General features: G+C 47.5%; 2 protein-coding genes across 4 annotated transcripts in view; both read left to right on the top strand.

Moving 5' to 3' along the window:
* Positions 1-11,524, top strand: part of LOC147258051 (malate dehydrogenase, cytoplasmic-like) — a 16,583-nt gene extending 5,059 nt beyond the window's left edge. Inside the window, exons 1-9 of one of the 2 annotated variants that reach the window (XM_086212384.1) lie at positions 2,903-3,051; positions 5,246-5,344; positions 5,899-5,995; positions 7,533-7,708; positions 9,035-9,157; positions 9,315-9,491; positions 10,127-10,240; positions 10,865-10,954; positions 11,081-11,524. In XM_086212384.1, coding sequence (XP_086068510.1) covers positions 3,049-3,051; positions 5,246-5,344; positions 5,899-5,995; positions 7,533-7,708; positions 9,035-9,157; positions 9,315-9,491; positions 10,127-10,240; positions 10,865-10,954; positions 11,081-11,203 — 1,002 coding nt within the window. In that variant the 5' untranslated portion in view covers positions 2,903-3,048 and the 3' untranslated portion in view covers positions 11,204-11,524. Of the gene's footprint in view, positions 1-2,902; positions 3,052-5,245; positions 5,345-5,898; positions 5,996-7,532; positions 7,709-9,034; positions 9,158-9,314; positions 9,492-10,126; positions 10,241-10,864; positions 10,955-11,080 lie in introns of those variants that run through there. The other variant, XM_086212383.1, reaches the window with a different exon arrangement.
* Positions 11,525-12,399: 875 nt separating this feature from the next.
* LOC147258050 (UTP--glucose-1-phosphate uridylyltransferase-like) lies at positions 12,400-21,302 on the top strand. Of its 2 annotated transcripts, none has more exons than XM_086212382.1 (10): positions 12,400-12,576; positions 14,902-15,017; positions 15,826-15,933; positions 18,075-18,260; positions 18,332-18,465; positions 18,902-19,199; positions 19,276-19,473; positions 20,025-20,267; positions 20,655-20,759; positions 20,960-21,302. In XM_086212382.1, exons 2-10 carry the CDS (start codon positions 14,919-14,921, stop codon positions 21,065-21,067), a joined length of 1,479 nt encoding a protein of 492 aa, XP_086068508.1. In that variant the 5' UTR covers positions 12,400-12,576; positions 14,902-14,918; the 3' UTR covers positions 21,068-21,302. The 2 variants fall into 2 exon arrangements, with proteins under 2 accessions (XP_086068508.1, XP_086068507.1); XM_086212381.1 differs by lacking the exon at positions 12,400-12,576 and adding an exon at positions 14,145-14,355.
* Positions 21,303-21,488: the final 186 nt, after the last annotated feature.

Genomic DNA, 21,488 nt, shown 5'->3' with positions numbered 1-21,488 from the left:
CTATCTATCTATCTATCATCTATCTATCATCTATCTATCATCTATCTATCTATCTATCTATCATCTATCATCTATCTATCTATCATCTATCTATCTATCTATCATCTATCTATCTATCTTCTATCTATCTATCTATCTATCTATCTATCTATCATCTATCTATCTATCATCTATCTATCATCTATCCATCTATCTATCTATCTATCTATCTATCATCTATCCATCTATCTATCTATCTATCATCTATCCATCTATCATCTATCTATCATCTATCATCTATCTATCATCTATCTATCATCTATCTATCTATCTATCTATCTATCATCTATCTATCTATCTATCTACCTATCTATCATCTATCTATCTATCTATCTATCTATCTATCTATCTATCATCTATCATCTATCTATCATCTATCTATCTATCATCTATCATCATCTATCTATCTATCTATCTATCATCTATCTATCTATCTATCATCTATCTATCTATCATCTATCATCTATCATCATCTATCTATCTATCTATCTATCTATCTATCATCTATCTATCTATCATCTATCTATCTATCATCTATCTATCTATCTATCATCTATCTATCTATCTATCCATCTATCTATCTATCTATCTATCATCTATCTATCTATCTATCTATCATCTATCATCATCTATCTATCATCTATCTATCTATCTATCTATCTATCTATCTATCTATCTATCATCTATCTATCTATCCATCTATCTATCTATCTATCATCTATCTATCTATCTATCATCTATCATCATCTATCTATCATCTATCTATCTATCATCTATCTATCATCTATCTATCATCTATCTATCATCTATCATCTATCTATCTATCTATCTATCTATCTATCTATCTATCATCTATCTATCTATCTATCATCTATCTATCTATCTATCTATCATCTATCATCATCTATCTATCATCTATCTATCTATCCATCTATCTATCATCTATCTATCATCTATCATCTATCTATCATCTATCTATCTATCTATCTATCTATCATCTATCTATCTATCCATCATCTATCATCATCTATCTATCATCTATCTATCATCTATCTATCATCTATCATCTATCTATCATCTATCTATCTATCTATCTATCTATCTATCTATCATCTATCTATCTATCCATCTATCTATCTATCTATCATCTATCTATCTATCTATCATCTATCATCATCTATCTATCATCTATCTATCTATCCATCTATCTATCATCTATCTATCATCTATCATCTATCTATCATCTATCTATCTATCATCTATCTATCTATCATCTATCTATCATCTATCTATCTATCATCTATCTATCATCTATCATCTATCTATCATCTATCTATCTATCATCTATCTATCTATCATCTATCTATCATCTATCTATCTATCCATCTATCTATCATCTATCTATCATCTATCTATCATCTATCATCTATCTATCTATCATCTATCTATCTATCATCTATCTATCATCTATCTATCTATCATCTATCATCTATCATCTATCTATCATCTATCTATCTATCATCTATCTATCTATCATCTATCTATCATCTATCTATCATCTATCCATCTATCTATCCATCTATCTATCATCTATCTATCATCTATCTATCTATCATCTATCTATCTATCCATCTATCTATCATCTATCTATCATCTATCTATCATCTATCATCTATCTATCATCTATCTATCTATCATCTATCTATCTATCATCTATCTATCATCTATCTATCTATCATCTATCTATCTATCATCTATCTATCATCTATCATCTATCTATCATCTATCCATCTATCTATCATCTATCTATCATCTATCTATCTATCATCTATCTATCTATCATCTATCTATCTATCTATCTATCTATCATCTATCCATCTTTCTATCTATCATCTATCCATCTATCCATCTATCTATCATCTATCATCTATCTATCATCTATCTATCTATCTATCTATCTATCATCTATCATCTATCTATCATCTATCTATCATCTATCTATCTATCTATCTATCTATCTATCCATGTATCTATTTATGTTTATCATGAATTCTTTTTTTCATAATTTGATCAGCAAGCACAGCAACTCGTGATTCTTTGCTCAGGAAGTAGAAGAGGCCTGGAACTACAAACATGAACTTATTTGTAGTTCCTCTGATGAAAGGGTTTGGCCACCGCAGTCTTAAAGGGAAACACCAACTTTTAGGGAAGATCTCGTTCTCAGAGACTGACAAGAAGAGAGACCCTTTCTAGAGAGCTAGTTAGCTTAGCACAAGTAACGCGAGTAGGTTTTACCTATCTCACTTGACAGGAGCGGTGTGTGTGTGTGTGTGTTTTCTTTAAGGGTAATGAACATGTTGTTACTGATATAAACCCAGTGATTCTTGACCCCTGACCTCCTGATGTGGGTGATTTCAGAGGTGGAGTCGCAGCTCTATAAATATCAGCAGCTCAGACAGTTCGTCCTCCAGCCTCTGTGGAGCAGGGCTGCAGGTGACAGGCTGACAGCATCTTAGCTGGTCGCTGAGCTCCGCCTTCCTGCTCTGGTCTGGAGACGTCACCTTTGACCACTCAGCCACTCAAGATAATCCAGGCACCTGTGAAAGGTTCTCAACACTCTAGATTCTGAACTAAAGTTCATGTTCGAGCTCGGATGCTCCTCAGGTCGCCACCGCCAGCGTGCAGCTCCGCTACCGGCCTCTAGGTGGTGCCAGAGCTGAGCGTTTCGGGACGAACTGGAAATTCGTCTTTTTTCAGGAAATCCTCTACCATATTTGGTGTGGTGGGGGCGTACTTGCGGAGACTTTGCATCATGGGAGAGTGTGTTTTCTCTGCCGAGTCTGCTTGGCGGAACATCCACGTTAGTGCTGGAAAACGACTACATGTCCCGTCGCGAGGGCGGGCCGGCGGCTCCGGCGCCTGACGCCCAGCAGGAGGATAGAGGTGACCCTGCGACTGACTCTCAGAAGGAGACTCGCAGACCCGACGCATCTTCCTCCGCTCGCTGACATGGTAAGCCAGGCCGCGGGCTTCCTCTCCACCTGGGTGGGGATACGAAAGTCGTCTTTGCTCGGAACATTCATTTTTAAGGCACCTTTGTTTGCAGCTGACATTGAGGGGAGGGCAACATCTTTGTGTAATCCGGATTCATGCTCACTGTAATCTGAGTTCTTCAGCGCAGGATCCTGATTCCTGCAGCCGCGATGGCGGAGCCGCGGGCGGCGCAGGTGGTGGCTGGATGTCACCTGAGGCGCTGCGTCACAGTCTTCACTCTTGCTAACCAGCTACATTCATTCAAATGGCTCCATTTTTCTTCTTCAATGAAGACAGATCGTGGCATCGGTGTCAGGTGACGTCATCGGCCGAGTCTTGTGCTCTGGCAGGATGACCAATCACGAGAGGAGACTTAACTGTTTGAAATCTCGTTCAAAACTGCGGCGATGGCAGGAGTTCTCGTTTGGTCTCACGCCAGGGTTGGATTTCCATTTTGCTGACATTCTGGTGTTTTCTTAATTGATTTGGCCAATTGCTGATATTTATTGATGCTGATATTAACAAGATTACCTCATGTTTATTCTGAAAAACACATGTAAACATGGGAATGTCTTTTTTTCTTTATTCACAAAACTTTTTGAAAATTCCATACATTTTATAATGATCACTTCACCTCATCTGTTGTTCAGGATAACGACACAAAGACATAGAGACTTGAGCGAAACTGGGTCGATACGAGTATCCGCCGCCATACCAATACGATAGGGTTGAATATGAATGACAGCTGCCGATTCTCCTGCATCACCGGGTCAAACGATCATAAAAACCTGGACTTTGAAAGCAGCTGTTTGCAGGCCAGGGAAAGTTTTTGCAAATGAAAACAGCAGAAAGGTCAGAGGGGATGAAAAACAGGCAGATACTTCTGCCTTCCCTCTTCATTACTGACAGAACGTTTACATCCTGCGGCAAGATGATGGAAATTCGTCGGTGAAAATGTGTGCTAATCAAGACGCGCTGCTGGAGGAAGCGCTAGCAGCAGCCTTCAGCAGCAGCCTTCAGCAGCAGCCTTCAGCAGCAGCCTTCAGCAGCAGCCTTCAGCAGCAGCCTTCAGCAGCAGCCTGTGTATTCACACACACACGGCACACGAATCGTTGCTGGACTGCAGAGTTAGAAGGGTTTCTTTATCAATAACCTTTTATTCATGACTCAAATGAGAGGAAATTGAGCTAAAAATACATCTTTGATGTCAAGAGCTGCGATGAAATATTTGTTTTGATTTGTGAGTTATGAATTCCAGGATGTGGAAAATGAACGATTTTGCCCTCAACTGCGCGTCCTGTTTTTTGCACACCAAGCGATGCAGCCTGGCCTTTGATTGACAGTTCTGGCAAGATGGCTGACAGCTTTGATTTGTGTGCAACCCAAATAAAACATGCAGAACTTCCGTGTGCCGACCTGCCGACCACGACGTGTATGAGACGCGGCAGGTCCACGTCTGTGGCTCGGAGCCTGTGGGGGGGGGGGGCACATCTACTTGTTGCCGTGGAGATGAACTTCCTGTCACTGACGTTTTTGATACTGAGGGAATAATTGTCCTGTTTGGAACGTGTGGTGATTGATGAGAGAGAGAGTGAGGTCCTCTTGACACAGAGCGTTGCATCCTATGTTTACGGCTCCATGGCCCTGCCTCCTCTGTTCCTTAGCTTGCTGTCACCTGGGCTCATCCCGGGTCCTGAGTCCTATTTTCGTACCACTAACATGGAAATGGTATGACAATAAAGATCCTATCAGCTGATGGCTGAGAGGCATTTGCTCGAATGAGACGGCGAGCGGCGCAGCCGATGAAAGTTCCCTGTGTTTACTGGTAGGAGATGAAAAGCAGGAGCGGCGATGCTAACATGTCCCTGACGAACCAAACCACCGAGGACGTCTGCTGCGGCAGTTTTCACCTGATCAGATGTCACCAGGAAGAAAGAAAGAACTAAAACTAATATTCGTCTTTGTCTTAAGACTACATTAAAAATGGCTGCCAGGGTTAATGAGCCTGGATTGACGGATTTTTGCATCCCGGATGAAAGAACGCCACCAGACTGCGTTGATGACACCTCAGACTTTCCTGTCTGCTTGCAAGGTCGCTCCACTCTGCGCGTCGGGAACGGCGGTTGTTTTGGTTGTTTTTCTGAGTCACTGATGAGAACCTCTGCTCCCCCAGCCTGAAGCCATCCGTGTCGTGGTGACTGGTGCCGCTGGCCAGATCGCCTACTCCCTGCTGTACAGTATCGCTAAGGGCGATGTGTTCGGGAAGGACCAGGTAAGACCGAGCTCTGATGACATCATAATGACATAATTGTCCTGCTTTTGTGTTCATTTCAGTACAATCATTTCTATCTAATAGAAGAACATTTAACCAAACGTTAGACTGGAACGCCGTGGAACCCTCAGTCCTCAGTCAAAACGATCCTGAGTTGGCAGGAGTAAACGAGAAACGCATCTCAGAAAGGAAAGTTTTACGCCTCTAAAACTCCTGATGGACCCTAGAATACGGTTCCACGGCAGGATCACAAAGACCAAGAACCCTGACGGACTTCCTCCTGGTGTCAAGGATGAGCTTCATCGCGAGTCGGAAAAGAAAGAAATTCAAAAATCGGAGGGCTTGGAAGCCAAAAGTCCACTCACAAGGGTTTGATGTCAAATACGGGACGCTGACGCCGCTGAGGGACGGCCGTGACCTCTCTGGGTCACATTTACAGGATTCGATTATTCTGCAGTGTTACAACTTAAAACTTGACCGTCCTTGGCGGCGGCCTCTTGTTATCAGGCGTGAGCTGACAGCTGCTGTAAATCAGTGTCCCTGAATGTTTCCAGCCAATCATCTTGGTCCTGCTGGACATCCCGCCCATGCTGCCGGTGCTGGACGGAGTCGTCATGGAGCTGCAGGACTGCGCCCTCCCACTGCTGAGGGGTGAGCTGCCATCTTGGGACAAACTTAGTTTCACTATTAGTATATTGTGGTACAAGGGTGTTGAATCAAATATTCAAGGATCTCAAGACTTCATGTCCCATCAGGGTGGAAGCGCTGGGGTCCCAGGGTTTCTGTCTGTCTGCTGATGGAGCAAACGGTTTCCTCCATGTTGGAGGTGCTAGCAGCTTCTAGGAAGCGCTGAGCTGTGCCGCCCTCCTCTGCACCACACAGATCTGTCTGTCTGTCCGGGCGCGGTTTGTCCTCCAGAAGCTGGTCTCAGCTGCTGCAGGGAGTGGGAGGAGGAGGGAAAGCAAGGCCTCTGATTGGCTGGTTGTTATGGCCCCTAAGTAGCCAATCAGAGCAGTGGAGGAACAACAATGGGGGGGGGGGGGGGGGGGGGGCTGAACCCTGACTGAAGGCCAGTCCAATAACAGAGATACTTACACACACACACACACACACATCTTATCAGCTGGAGTGTTTGACCTGAGATGAATGCCTGCAAACTGAAGAGGAAAGAAAGACGAGACCAAATGTCAGGGGACGTATTTTATACCTACAGCTGTCAATCAATTATAGATGTTATCACATTGATTACATGTTTTGTAATTAATTAATCTAAATTAATCACATATCAATTATGGATTTCGATAAATGTGGGAATAAATGAATCGATCATCTTTAGAGGTGCAAATCAACTTCAGGACCCAGCAACTTCGTTTGTTTCTGTCATTGTTTTGCGAAACCTCAGAGCGTTCCGTGATGGCGGGATTCTTCTTTGAACCTCCGGCAGGCTGGACGAGCCAACGCTGCCCTCTGCTGGTTAACATTTTACAGCTACAAACTAAATCCATGCATTCGGCCAGCAGTTGTGTTCATTCTTTGAGTGCGTTATTCTCCTGAACTACTTCAACTAGTAACTGATCACTTATATTGACAACCCTAATGATTTAATGAACTATAAACGTAATGAGTAAATCACAGGGATGGGGTGTTGTTGTAGTCCAAACAGGAAGTTCCTTCCTTCAACCAAAGTCAGTGGGATTGTTGCGTCAGTTCACCACCGCTGGTTCTGTTCTTCTTCGTCGTGTCCTTCAGAGGCTCGTTAGAAAACCACGTGTTCAAGAAACGCAACAGCTTCAAAAGTCCCAGTGTGGTCGTCACTGGTGGGTCGTGCGTCACTGGTCGGGGGAACCAACCACTAAAGCATCTACTGCATGTTCTACTATGAGAACTTGTTCTCGGGTTTCAGTGCGTGTTCCTGCGTCGCGCTGGACAGGAAATGAATATTGCATTCCATTAACTAGATTGAGTTGACAGGAAGGGATGTCTGTCCAGAGGGTCGAGGTACACGGGGCCAGTCCCAGTACCTTATCAGTACCGATACATTATTACTGTGCCCCTCGTCGTCGTAGTAATCTGCACTGATAAGATACTCCTCAGGTCAGCTGGTTGTTGATTAAAGTTGTGCTTCTTCGGTTTACCAGCGTGTTTTAATAATGTAGTCAGGTTTGATGTCTGTCCTCTACTCCCACAGAGGTCATCCCCACTGACAAGGTGGAGGTGGGCTTCAAGGACATTGACGCCGCCATCCTGGTGGGCTCCATGCCCAGGAAGGAGGGCATGGAGAGGAAGGACCTGCTGAAGGCCAACGTGGCCATCTTCAGGACGCAGGGCTCGGCCCTGGACAAGTACGCCAAGAAGACCGTCAAGGTGACGCTTCAGGCTTTTTATTCATACGTCGTCAGAGTTGACCCAGGAAGGGAACGAGGGGTTGAGAATCAGTGTGCTGACGAGTTACGGGGGCGTGTTTGTCGGACTAAAGCTGGCCGACCAACACCAGGACCTGGAAGCGTTCACTCTGTCTTCTTTCTCCGTGTTTTTGAATGTTTCACAGCTCTCGTTAGGTGCTGCCTCAGCATCACGTCTCTGTAAAGCAGAAATTTGAGCTCAGTGATCAAAGTTTCTCGGCATGTTTGTAGTGTGTAAAGTACACGTGCCGCCGCTGGGCCCCGAATGACCCGAAGTCAATGCCAGCGTGACGTCTGGCTCAAAGAGCGGCAAGAGAACAGCCTGATGTTGAAATCTGGAGCCTCTGAAGCTCCTCTCTGCTCTATAAATGTTCTGTCTGATGTTTTAAGATCATTAGCAGGACAATCATCATCTCCTGATGTTTATGTTGATGATGACATCACTTAAATAAAGTAAATCATAATTTTATGAGAAAATACAAATGTCAGATAGGATTTCTAGTAGGAAGCAGGGTTACAGCTCCAGGGTGGTCTGGGAACGCCCCAGTGGGACCTGGTCCCTGTTGCCAGGGGAGTCTGGGGTCCCTGCTAGTGCTGCTACCTCCACGATGGATGGAGAAATACTGAGGCTGTGCGCCTGCCTGGCACCGTGACCTCTGACCAGCAAAATGTTCCAAAAAAACCCAGTAAAAGTTTCTACAATATTTTAAGCAATTCTCTTGAGGCGTTCCTGAAATGGAGCATGAAACACAGGTGACCTGCGACCTTTGACCTTTTTTCACCAAAAATGTTTCAGTTCATCTTTGAATTCCAGTACACATGGGTGCCAAGTTTGAAGGAGCCCCCATGGCTTCCTGATGGCCGGCCTTTGGCTCTGAGGCTGTTTAGTCTGAGGTTCCTAGAACAGCTTAGAAAAGTTCTCATGAATCAACTTATCACGATTTACACTCCCACACAAAACAAAGTTCACACGGGAAAATCTGCCTCTGGAGCGGTTCAGGTTATCCTGGTGGTGCCGCGTCGGATCAGTCAGGCCTCTCTTGTGTTGCGCCGAAGGTGATCAGCTGTTGATGGAGGCTGGCTTCACACGGCTGGTGACAGAACGTCAGGGTTAGTCCCATTTATTGAGGTTGTTCCACATGATGTCCTGTGACAACTCTTTCACCTGCCCCCACTCATCCTCCCTTGAGACCCTGTGGACCCCCTGCTGAGACCCCCGTGTCATCGATGCTCTAAACTGATCCAGTAGCTTCCTCATTCTTGACTCAACTTGTTTGCTCCTGCTCAGGTTCTGGTGGTTGGAAACCCGGCAAACACCAACTGTCTGATCGCCTCCAAGTCCGCTCCATCCATCCCCAAAGAGAACTTCTCCTGCCTGACCCGGCTGGACCACAACCGAGCCTGCTCCCAGGTACCTCACACCAAGTCTATACTCAGTTCAATCTTCATATCTGTTCCTGAGCAGGCCTTTGCTGCTCCTGCAGTAGTACTAGCAGTAGTAGCAGTAGTAGTAGTAGTAGTAATAGTAGTGGTAATACAACTGCTGCTGTCACATCACTCACCTACAGGTGGCCATGCGCTGCCACGTTTCCTCTGACAACGTGAAGAACGTCATCATCTGGGGAAACCACTCCTCCACGCAGTACCCTGACGTCCACCACGCAAAAGTCAACATCCAAGGCTCCGAGGTGGCGGCCTACGACTGCGTCAAGGACGACGGGTGGCTCAAAGGAGATTTCATCTCAGTGAGCGCCAGCTGCTTTCTTCTTGTCTGATTTATGTAGTCCAACAGGAAGTTAGCGGGACAAGGATGGGCGATTGTTGTAGTCCAACAGGAAGTTAGCGGGACAAGGATGGGCGATTGTTGTAGTCCAACAGGAAGTTAGCGGGACAAGGATGGGCGATTGTTGTAGTCCAACAGGAAGTTAGCGGGACAAGGATGGGCGATTGTTGTAGTCCAACAGGAAGTTAGCGGGACAAGGATGGGCGATTGTTGTAGTCCAACAGGAAGTTAGCGGGACAAGGATGGGCGATTGTTGTAGTCCAACAGGAAGTTAGCGGGACAAGGATGGGCGATTGTTGTAGTCCAACAGGAAGTTAGCGGGACAAGGATGGGCGATTGTTGTAGTCCAACAGGAAGTTAGCGGGACAAGGATGGGCGATTGTTGTAGTCCAACAGGAAGTTAGCGGGACAAGGATGGGCGATTGTTGTAGTCCAACAGGAAGTTAGCGGGACAAGGATGGGCGATTGTTGTGGAGCAGACGTTTTGAAGCAAACGGACAGTTGGTGAAGTGTGTTAGAGGATCCTTCTTCTGCTGTCTTTTCCTTCACCTTTTTGTGGTTTTTGTCCTGTTTTCAAAACTCCTCTCGCTCCTGCAGACCGTGCAGCAGCGCGGTGCCGCCGTCATCAAGGCCAGGAAGCTGTCCAGTGCCATGTCTGCCGCCAAGGCCATCTGTGACCACATGAGGGACATCTGGTTTGGCACCAAGGAGGTCAGTGTTGGAGCGCCGCTCTGCAGGCTTCATGAGACTCTGGGAAAGAAAGTGTTCATGACTGAATGTTTCAGGTGAAGCGTGACCATAAATATCTGATTCGTTATTAGAAAACAGAGAAAAATCCTTCATCCATCATCACCTTGAAGAACTTCTCACCCATCAGACACAGCAAATGACCCGTCAACCCAGTTCTTAGTTCAGGCGTCTCTTGTTGTTGCCGTCATCGTGTCGGTGATGTCAGTCAACACCCAAATATTCTACATTTCTCTGGTGAGGAAATTAAATCATGTTTCTGTAGCAGGTTCCTCAAACCATCACAAGATCTCCTGAAACTCAAAATGGCTGACTGTGACAAGCAGCGTATTTCCACCAATCAGAGTCATCACTGATACACTTGAGGATTATGGGTAGTTTGGTAGTTCTCTGAACATGAGCCTTCTACTGGAGCAGGCACCAGCGTTAAGGGCTGGTGCAGGTGCTGGTGGTCGGAGGGTGATGACATCACATTCGTCTGTGGAGAAGATGGCGGTGGTTCGGCCCCCCCATCTCTCACTGGTCATCTCTGTTGGCGGCGCTGTGATAATTGATGCGTAACTCAGGAGCTTGTGTCTGTGCTGACAGGGCGAGTTCATCTCCATGGGCGTGTACGCTGCTGGGAACTCCTACAACATTCCAGAGGACCTCATCTACTCCTTCCCAGTCCAGATCAAGGTGAGTTCACCAGTTAGCTGCCACCAGTCACCAGAACACTCTGACGTCACTCTGAAGTTTGTGCTTCAGCGCCAGCGCATTCCACCTGTCTGCTGAGACTCGCCTGACCTCTGACCTTTCCCACAGAACAAGACCTGGAAAATCGTTGATGGACTCCCCATCAACGAATTCTCCCGGACCAAGATGGATGCCACCGCGGCAGAGTTGGTGGAGGAGCGTGACACTGCCCTGGAATTGCTGGCCCAGTGACTGGCGCCCCCTGCTGGCCAACAGCAGCAGCACTTGAAGGCTCACTGCTGCTCGCGGCTGTGACGAAGACGAAGCCCTCCACTCTTACTACTGTCTCACCTGACGTCTGTGTGTCTCTGTGTGTGCGTGTGAGAGTGTGTGAGTGTGTCAACAGGCCACCTCCTCAGGTTTTCAGAAAACCTGTTTAATAATCACAACCTGGCCTCTTTGTCTGTAAGACACCCAGAGAACATCTCTGTCTGTAGGTATTAACACACGATAGCTGTCCAACATGTTACACCAATAAAACCAGGAACCTGACAGACCCGAGCACGCCTTTGTCTTCAATCGCTGACAAACGTTTGTGTTTTACCAAGGAGGTGAGAGATCAACAGCATGCTGACACTTCCTGTCACACCCAGGAGACACTCTTTACCAACAGCACCACAAACACTCGGGGGAGCTGTATTTCCACTGTTCGTGGTTGTCAGGTGAAAATCCTCTTTTAACATGTTTATGTCATGGTTATGCTTTCACAAACAGGCAGCAGGTAGAGACATTTGGTGCAGGACATCGGCACGGCACAAACGAAAGAACAGAGGGGTTTACAGATATTTAATAGCCGCTGAACACAGGAAAGGTGCGGCATTTTACCTACTTGTTTTTTAATCCAGGTGAGTGAAATGTTTCTGCACTGTCTGCATCATCAATAAACTCCAAATCATGACAGAAACCAGAACCCAGGTGATTCCTCCAGGCTCTCCCTCCACCTGCCGGCATCATCTGACCGCTAGATGGCAGCATCGAGGGCTCAGATACGGCTCCTGAGAAGTTCAGGGCCGTGTTTGTAGTGTGGGAATGCTCACTTCACTAAGTTTCGTTATCGTAATTCCAAGGATTGGTTTGTAGAGATGTTAATATGTTTACAGGGTTTAAATTACTTTGTCAGTTTAGTGGAGGCTCTTTATTGTAATAATTTCAATCTGACCATGAAAGCTACAAAAGTCTGGAAACTCATTAAATTGTACTTTTTTGGAGGGGAAATAGTTGCAAATCAAATAGGCGGAATAAAGGAGTTTTTAGTGAATCAACAGGTGGGACAATACTGAGTTAGCGGAACACGGGGCGAAACAACGCGATGGGGTACTTTGGACCAATCACCACTGTCGTTTAAGCTACGTCATTACGCACGGGAGCGGCTGGCTAACAGCCGCAGCTACATAAGCTAGCAGTGGCAGCAGAGGGGACGCGAGCCCGCTGCGACTCCTCGGCGTCCAAACTCGTGTGGTTTGCCTCTCTGTTGAGTCTCTGGTGTTGGGAGCGGACTCGAGGTCGTCCCCGCCGCGCTCGGTTCTATCCGTGAAGTTTTTCCGGTTCTTTGGCGGTGTGTTCAGGTGGGTACCAGCTTCGCCTCACAGCGCTGCAGCTGTTAATGCACGAAAGATGAAGTCTTTTGGTGAACATAAAGTCACAAGCATCGTCAAACTGTAGCCTTCAGATGAAGAGAATCCCCACCGGAAGCCCGGTGCCCTGCAAACCGGTACGAGAAAGAACTCCGCCGGTAAGAGTTGATGTGGTTTTAGTGAAGCAAATCAGAAGTTCTCTGTCAAGGCACTTAAACTACTACTAAAACCCACATGTGCCGTTTTTAATGAGTGGGAGTTCTTGTCAGTTTAACCCTGAAATGGACACAAAACTGGAAAATTAAACAAACTCAGATTTTTAGTGGCATTCGTTTTAGGGTCAAGGAATAATGTCAGGTTCAGCTGCTGCGGAACCTCCGCCCTCCTCTGAGAAACTCGTTCATCCCTGTCAGCGTTCAGAACAGGTTCCTGAAAACGCGCGCGTGCGTGCGTGTGTGTTTCTCGTGAACCTGGAGAACTCACAACACCTCAAACATCTGATACATTACCAGTGAAGCAAGACAAGAAGAACCCGTCTGGGAGTTTGAAGGTTTAGTGTCAAAATGGGGGGGGGGGGGGGGGTGTCTGAGGGCGTCAGGGGAAATCCCTTTGTCCTGAGCAGATCTGTGCTCTGTGGAAGCGTTCAACAGAATTCTCTTTAGCTTTTCACCAGATATCCACAGGGGCTGAGACCCATGCTAGTTAGCTTAGCATAATGACTGGTAGTGGATGGGAAGTGTTAGCGTAGCTCCGTCTCTGCCTGCATTAATATCAGGAGGGTTGTGTGTAACCTTGGTGATGAATACCAGTTTAACATGAGGAGGCGTTGTAGTGGTAGAATCAGACACGTAGCAGGAACTACTTTCCTGACTGGGAGCAGTGATTTGACGCAGCACCTCCAAAGCTCCACTGGAACTTGGGTCAACAGAACCAAAGGTTTGTTGAGGACTAGAAGAGCGACTGCTGCTACTGATCATGAGGAGGAGGAGGATTCCTGCTGGACACTCCAGCATCCTGGACCTGAGCTAGCTGATGCTAACACTTCCACCCACTACCAGCCATTGGGCTAAGCTAACTAGCCTGGACCTGAGCTAGCTGATGCTAACACTTCCCACCCACTACCAGCCATTGAGCTAAACTAACTAGCCTGTACCTGAGCTAGCTGATGCTAACACTTCCCACCCACTACCAGCCATCGGGCTAAGCTAACTAGCCTGGACCTGAGCTAGCTGATGCTAACACTCCCCACCCACTACCAGCCATTGGGCTAAGCTAACTAGCCTGGGGCTCAGCTCAGTCTCTATCTTCTTATCCCGTTCATAATCCCAAGTATTCAGTTTATAACGAAACAAACGGAGAAAAAGCTTCACGTCAAAGGAATCATCAGTGAATTCTTCAGGGACAAACTTCAGTAATGTTGGAGGTCCAGATATGTTTTACATGTGGTCAGTGGGAAAGCAAATGACACACACACACACACTCCCCCTCTGTGACTGATTGGTGTGTGTGTGGTTGTGGGCGGGGCTTGTGGCAGCTCAAGGTCAGAGCTGCAGATCAGTGGTCTTCCTTTGAGCTGAGGATGAGGAGCTCGTCTGTTGTGTTCTGACAGCTGCTGACTTTTATTTGGGACCATTTCTGACTCCTGATGCTGCGCTTTGACTCGCTGTGAGGCGACGCGTCTGACACCAGAACCTGACGCCCGTTCCCCCCGCCTCATCTTTGTTATTGCTCTTTTTAAACAGACTGATAAAATGTCTCTGACGGTCGCTGGTAAGTCTCTGTTCTGGTAGAAGTTTGTGACGCATTTGAATTCTTTCAGTTCATCCACTTGGACGTTATGTTTGCTCGTTATTTTTCCTTTTCCTTTGCACTGAAACTTTTAATTTTCCCACTCTTCTGACAAGGTGTTGCGTAACTCCACCGGACAGAAGAGGCTGAAGTCCAGAGCTTGATTCCAAGTTTCTGTGCAGGCCTGAATATTAGAGAGACAAGAGAAGCATTACTGTCGAGAAGCAAAGCAGATTTAGAGATTAAAATATTGATTTCAGGATCTGGGACGTTTATTTTATATCTTAAAAATCTACTGATGCAGGTGGTTCAAGGTCAAAGGTCATATCACCTTTGTGTTTTACACATTAATGTGGTTTACGTTTGAAAGGTTTTTAAGTCATCAACCAGTTTTAAATGTTAACTGTCCTGCGGTGAGCGAGGACGAGATTTGTGTTGTGGTGAAGGAGAGCAGAAGTTCGTCTCTGCAGGAGGAAACAGCCGCTGGCTTCCTCCGGCAGCCGAACTCACCGGCGTTTGTGTCTGCAGACCTGACCAGAGGAGCCATGACGCAGTTCCAGGAGAAGCTTCGTCAGCAGCACGAGGAGTCGATGCACCGTGAGCTGGAGGCGCTGCTCGCCACTGCCAACGAGGCCGAGGCCGAGGTGGGAAACGCCGCAGCTCTGCTGACTTTCACCGGTGAACAGAACCAGTCAGGGTTGCAAAATTCTCCCAATACTTGAGTTGGAAACGCTGTGGGAATCACAATCAAACCCATCATGCTAGAATCTCAGAATTCCCCTCCTTCCATACGAACATGCCTGAAAATGCTGATCACGTGACCGTCCCCCGCCCCTGCGTGTGAGCAGGCTGGCGTGAACAGGAAGTGACTAACCTCAGGTGACCCCAGCAGCTCAGGTGTTTTCTGACTGAATCCTAAATGGGGAAAAGAAACGAGACTCTCACGACTCCTCCAGACATCTGAGCACGTGGACGGTGGTTATATGAACCAACGGCAAGAAAAACCCCCTTGATTAGGTGGCTTGACGTAGTAGTTCACGATGATGTCACATCCTGTTTTAAAGGCAGCATGTGTTCGTAAGTCCTGAAAGGCGATAACTGTAGAAGAAAAACTCAGGATGGAGACGTGTGGACTCTGGTCCTGCTGGTCAAACAGGAGGGCAACAACCCCAAGGTCCTGGGAGGGGGAGGGGGACACACACAGACAGACACGCGTCATCAACATCTGGCTGACACCTGATGACCGACTACTGTGACTGTCATTACACTGATGATTGTTGTTCCTGGACGTCGTCATTCACGTCTCAACACCTTCATATCAGTGGATCACGATTCTGTTTGAAATATCAGAAAATAGTTCCACAGTTTCAAAGTGTGTGTGTCTGTCTGTCTGTCTGTCTGTCTGTCTCAACGTGGTCAAACAGAAGCTGATCTTTGGTTTCCTGTTTTCAGATTTCCAGGAAAGACTTCGATGGCTTCAAGCGGCTCTTCCACAGGTTCTTGCAGGTCAAAGGTCCTGCTGTTGACTGGGCCAGGATCAACCGGCCTCCGGAGGACTCGGTGAGCACCAGACGCCCTCGCTCACTGTCACGCCGCCGTCACCGCGGCTCAGGGTTCTAGGTTCTGATGTAGAACGGTGTTAGCGGGGCGAAGGGGAGGAACGTGACGTCTCAGTTTTAGTTTGGTTCTCCTGTTGCTCACAATGTCATGAAGACTTTCCAGTCTCTTTATTGGCGGCGTTTTTTATGTTCTAACCAAGTTTTGGATCTGTTCTAAGTTCACATTCAGTATAAATGCACCAAGTATTTCCAGCTTGATGGAACGCCGTCCTGTCGTTTCCTGGCAACCATCAGCTCAGTTTCCGGCTGAGGAAATCCAGAAACGCGTCCCATCGTTTGTTCACCAGCAGCAAATAATCTCTTTATCTATTGAAGGAAACTTTTGGATCCGCCAATGTTCTATATTCTATATTCGATAACGTTTGTGAAAAAATCACGTCAGCAGACAGAAGTGTGAGGTTTAATCTGGAGTGAGAAGGAGAGCGGCGTGTCTCCAGCTGAGGTCACGACACGTCCAGCAAGGAGACGAGCTGCTGAAACCAGAACTGACTACAGAGAACATTCAGGCTGGGGTGGACTGTGTCGCAGCACGGGGAACCACACAATCACCCCCCTCGCCCCCCCGGTCATCCCAAAATACTGGCCGGGAGAAGGTTAGGACTAAGAATAGCCTGACCGCCGCAGCATTCAAGCCTGGCTGAAGGGCACGAGCACACACTGACGTTGCTCTCTGTGGGATTGTGGACGTTGTGGTGCACCTGCTCGTCTTCACGTCCGTCCACACCAGAACCTGCAGGTTCAGTTACTTGGGTTCCTCTCAGGGGTTCCAGAGAGGAGCTGTTCCAGACACACGACGGTGGTCCGTGCAGACCCTCTCACCAGGCTCATTTGCATCAACACACCAGTTTTGCTCTCTATGAATAAAAAAAACCCCCACAAATGTTTTTTTCCCTCCTGAGTCGCTGCTATGACTCCAGAGTGCAGGAGGATCCAGCCACGTGGAGTTAGCTTTAGGCTAACGGCTAACAACAGCTACTGTCTGCAACTACAACACTGGAGGCTCAGCACTCTTTCAAGTTTTTGTACCTCTTTCTTTATTTTAAGTAAATCGGTTAAATCACTATGTATTTACATGAGTATCTGTACTTCTGGAGTCACAGATGTGTGTACTTTTACCACCTCTGGCTTAATTGACCAATTAATAAACCTGAGTCTTTAATTTCCTGAGATCCCCAAACATCACTTACACTCGGATTTCAATGTTGTTAATCTGAAGCAGAATTTAGTTTATTCTTCCTGTTCAGACTCCGCTACAGCTGGTCGTCATGACCGAATGTGATAGCTCTCACACACACACACACACACACACACACACACACACACACACACACACACACACACACTCCATAAATATACGTCCTTTCAGTGTGTCAGATGGCTGTCATGTGCTGTTGGAGGTTTTAAAGGTCTTAGGGTTGCCGTCATCATGTTAACAACAACAACGTGTGCACACACACACACACACACACACACACACACACACACACAAACAAATTTATCCACTTTGCATTTTCCCCATCAGTAGAGATGCACAGAACTCGCCACTCAAAAGGCGAGATCCTCGCACACACGCACGCCCCCCAGCTCCTCACCATCGGGTGAAAAGGTCGACGACTCAACATGTGATGGAGGAAGCATGTTGAAGTTTGCACTAGAGGGGGCGGAGCAACGCCCATATCAGGAAGTGACGGGCTCAAAGACGCTAAAAGTCAGGGTTTCATGCTGTAGAAAACGGAACCTCTCAGAACACGTGAACTGCAGTTGTTTTGGTTCCACTCGGAAACAGAATTAACAATGTTATTAGATCGTGTACACGTACGGATACATATTGTGAATATTGCTTAGTCAGGAATATTTAGCAGGGTTCCTGCTCAAACATCCATCCTGCCGTGATGACATGACGTGTCCAGATCAGCAGAACACGGTCAGCGTTGGTGCTGGTGTCTGGTGCTGATATCCGCAGTCGAGCGTTTAAGACAAAAACTGGTCACGCCCCCGGCGTCGACGGACGTTGGACGGTTGATCCAGAGATATCACGGAAATGAGAGAGTGACAGGCGTTGTTCTCTCCCCTCATTTTCAGATTCAGCCTTACGAGAAGATCAAAGCCAAGGGCCTCCCCGACAACATCGCCGCCAGTCTCAACAAGCTGGCTGTGGTCAAGCTCAACGGCGGCCTGGGCACCAGCATGGGCTGCAAGGGTCCCAAGAGTCTGATCAGCGTCCGCAACGAGAACACCTTCCTGGACCTGACCGTCCAGCAGATTGAGGTAGACACTCACAGCCCAACGCTTTGACCCGAGGGTCCCGCTGACCTCGACTCCTCTGTTGTTGTCATCAGCACCTGAACAAAAGCTTCAACGCCGACGTGCCGCTCGTCCTCATGAACTCCTTCAACACTGACGAGGAAACCAAGAAGATCCTGCAGAAATATAAACACCACCGGGTCAAGATCCACACCTTCAACCAGAGCAGGTACACACACCCACACACACATCCTGTGAGGACCTTCGTTCTGAGCCCTGACTCACTGTGCTGCAGTCCTCACACCAGCGGCCAGCAGGGGGCGCCTCTGGTCAGACTAGGTAGATGAACTTCCCCTGAAGAGTCCACGTCTCAGCCTCTCAACTCTTCTGTGCTTCAGGTGACAGTCAGATTAGAACAAAAAAGACAATAAAGCAGCGTACGCCTCATTAACAAGAGGCTGTCACTGCCACCTGTCAATCAGCATAGAGGCTCCACCCTCTCTCCCAAATAAGGTCATTTCAAGAGTCTGCTCAAGCCTGAAGTCATGTTGTTTGACCTGAAGCTTTGAATCAACTCTTCAATCTCAGGGGCTCAAACGGCCCCAACTGTTCTTGAACAGGAAGATTTGTGGAGATGTTATTTGAAGGTGTGACATTCCGGTCAGATATCCGAGGATCAACAAAGAGTCGCTGCTGCCGATAGCCAAATCCATGGGGGTGAACGGCGAGAACGTGGAGGCGTGGTACCCGCCGGGTCACGGTGACATCTACGCCAGCTTCAGCAACTCCGGGCTGCTGGAGAAGCTCATCGCCGAGGGGAAGGAGTACATCTTTGTGTCCAACATCGACAACCTGGGCGCCACCGTCGACCTCTTCATCCTCCACCACCTGATGAGTCAGCCGCCAGACAAACGCTGCGAGTTCATCATGGAGGTCACCGACAAGACCCGGGCCGACGTCAAGGTCAGTGCGCTCGGTAACATTGGGCTGGGATGATCTGGGATCAGTACCAGAGGGTTTTGATTCCCCCCGTCTGCAGGGTGGGACGCTGATCCAGTACGAAGACCATCTGAGGCTGCTGGAGATCGCCCAGGTACCCAAGGCCCACGTGGACGAGTTCAAGTCCGTCACCAAGTTCAAGATCTTCAACACCAACAACCTGTGGATCTCTCTGCCCGCCATCAAGAGGCTGCAGGAGAAGAACAGCATGGACCTGGAGATCATCGTCAACCCCAAGGTGACGCACGCAGGAAGTCAAACCTCCATGGAGTTCAATGATCCCTGAGGGCGATGTACTGATAGAACATTGACACACTGGAAGTAGACGGGATCTTTGTCGCCATTATCCACATCCCTGATTGATTATTGATCAGAAATCTCATGATGTGAAGGTTTAGTGATGAACAGAGTTGTCAGTCTGATGTGGTCTCCACCCAGCTGACAACGCGACACGTTCCGATGACCAAACTCGCTTCCATGACAACAGAACTTAGAACCAAGTCCAAAGACCTGAGCGACATCAGAACTCTGAGGTCATCGGAGGGTTTGAATCAATCAGCAGGGTTGAAGGACAGATTTGCTGGATCTAAAAGAACGTCTGCAACAACGTGAGAGGAACTGTTTAGCTGTCAAGAGGTTCCACCTTCTCCTGTACTGTACCAGTAGAACCTTGAGAGGCAAACAGCCTTGAACTTCACTTTAGTGACACCAACAGAAACGTTCTTGTAGTTCAAGACAGAACCAGATTTAAACTCAACTTCTGTAATAAATCCTTGAATCTGCCTGTAGACGCTGGACGGTGGCCTGAACGTCATCCAGCTGGAGACGGCTGTGGGCGCCGCCATCAAGAGCTTCAACAACGCCATGGGTGTGAACGTTCCCCGCAGCCGCTTCCTGCCAGTGAAGACGTCGTCAGATCTGCTGCTGGTGATGTCAAACCTGTACAGCATGGACGCCGGCTCGCTCACCATGAGCAAGAAGAGGGAGTTTCCCACCACGCCGCACATCAAGCTGGGCAGCTCCTTCACCAAGGTGGAGACACCACACCACTGAGGTCACACCTACACCAAGATAACCAAGGTGGCAGGCATCTTTGCAACAAACAGGATGACAATGGCACTTCCATGTTTGTAGTTCATGTCCACACCTCCACAAGAGGCTGGAGTAACAGAGCCCTTCTGAATCTGGCACCATCTCGTGGTCGAATTGTCAACTTCAAAACACACCTGATCAGCTGATGTTGGCGCACCAATGGTGGCAACATGCTGGCATCAGATAGGAATGGAAAAGAAGTGAATTATGGACAGAAAAGTTCTTATCCTCTGATGTCCGTTGTTGTCCCTGAAAGTCTCATGTGACTTGGGAAGGAAACTTGTGAAACTCTGATTGTCATCTTTCTCTCCTGTGATGGCGGTGCAGGTGCAGGATTTCCTGACCAGGATTGAGAGCATCCCAGACATGTTGGAGCTGGATCACCTCACCGTGTCGGGCGATGTCACCTTTGGAAAGAACGTCTCCCTGAAGGTAAAGACCCGGTTGGTCCTGGTCAGAGGCGTTGGTGTTGCAGGGCGGCAGCGGACGAATCCTCAAGTTTTTCATTTTAGAGGATTTGAGAGAAACGTGGACTCGGTCAAAGAAAGAGTTTCAGTGTTAAACGTCAAACTTGAGATTCTCTTGTTTTCCTTCCACCTGCACAATGACTGACAACCTTGTGCTGCCGACAGGGAACCGTCATCATCATCGCCAATCACGGCGACCGGATCGATATTCCGGCCGGAGCGATGCTAGAGAACAAGATCGTCTCTGGAAACCTGCGCATCCTGGACCACTGAGGCCTTCTGGGAGAAAACTGAGCCGCTGGCACTGGAAGAGACCACAGGAGACGAGATGTCCCTCTGTGTTGAACCGCAGGCATTACAATAAGAGTTTTGTCCCGAAAAGTAAGGTCATCCTAACGGGGTCAAAGGTCAATCTTCCTCGCTGATGAGGATGAAGGGGCTGTTAGTGCCGCCAATCTGAGCCGAGCAGCTTCGTCTTCAGATGTCAATAAATGTGAAATGTGGGTCACATGAGCCTCACCTGATTATTAGGGTCACTTGTTGTGCACGACCACCAGACACGACCTCCCGTGACGAACATACGTGGGACAAAACTGCAACAGTCATGCAACCTATGAAGTAGGAGTACTGATACTTCATCACTGAACTAGAGATCAATCTAGAACTACAACCAGTGGTTGGAGCAAAGAATCAG

Source organism: Aulostomus chinensis, chromosome 8, assembly GCF_037954235.1.
Source record: "Aulostomus chinensis isolate RoL2024-O1b breed Wild chromosome 8, RoL_Achi_v1.0, whole genome shotgun sequence".
Classification (NCBI taxonomy): domain Eukaryota; kingdom Metazoa; phylum Chordata; class Actinopteri; order Syngnathiformes; family Aulostomidae; genus Aulostomus; species Aulostomus chinensis.
This window is presented reverse-complemented; position numbering and strand designations above follow the sequence as displayed.

What these genes read in the sequence shown, in the direction of transcription:
- LOC147258050 (XM_086212381.1), top strand. An exon ending in CCAACGAGGCCGAGGCCGAG is followed by an intron (nt 15,018 to 15,825) that starts GTGGGAAACGCC and finishes TCCTGTTTTCAG; the next exon opens with ATTTCCAGGAAAGACTTCGA. An exon ending in GAAAGAACGTCTCCCTGAAG is followed by an intron (nt 20,760 to 20,959) that starts GTAAAGACCCGG and finishes TGCTGCCGACAG; the next exon opens with GGAACCGTCATCATCATCGC.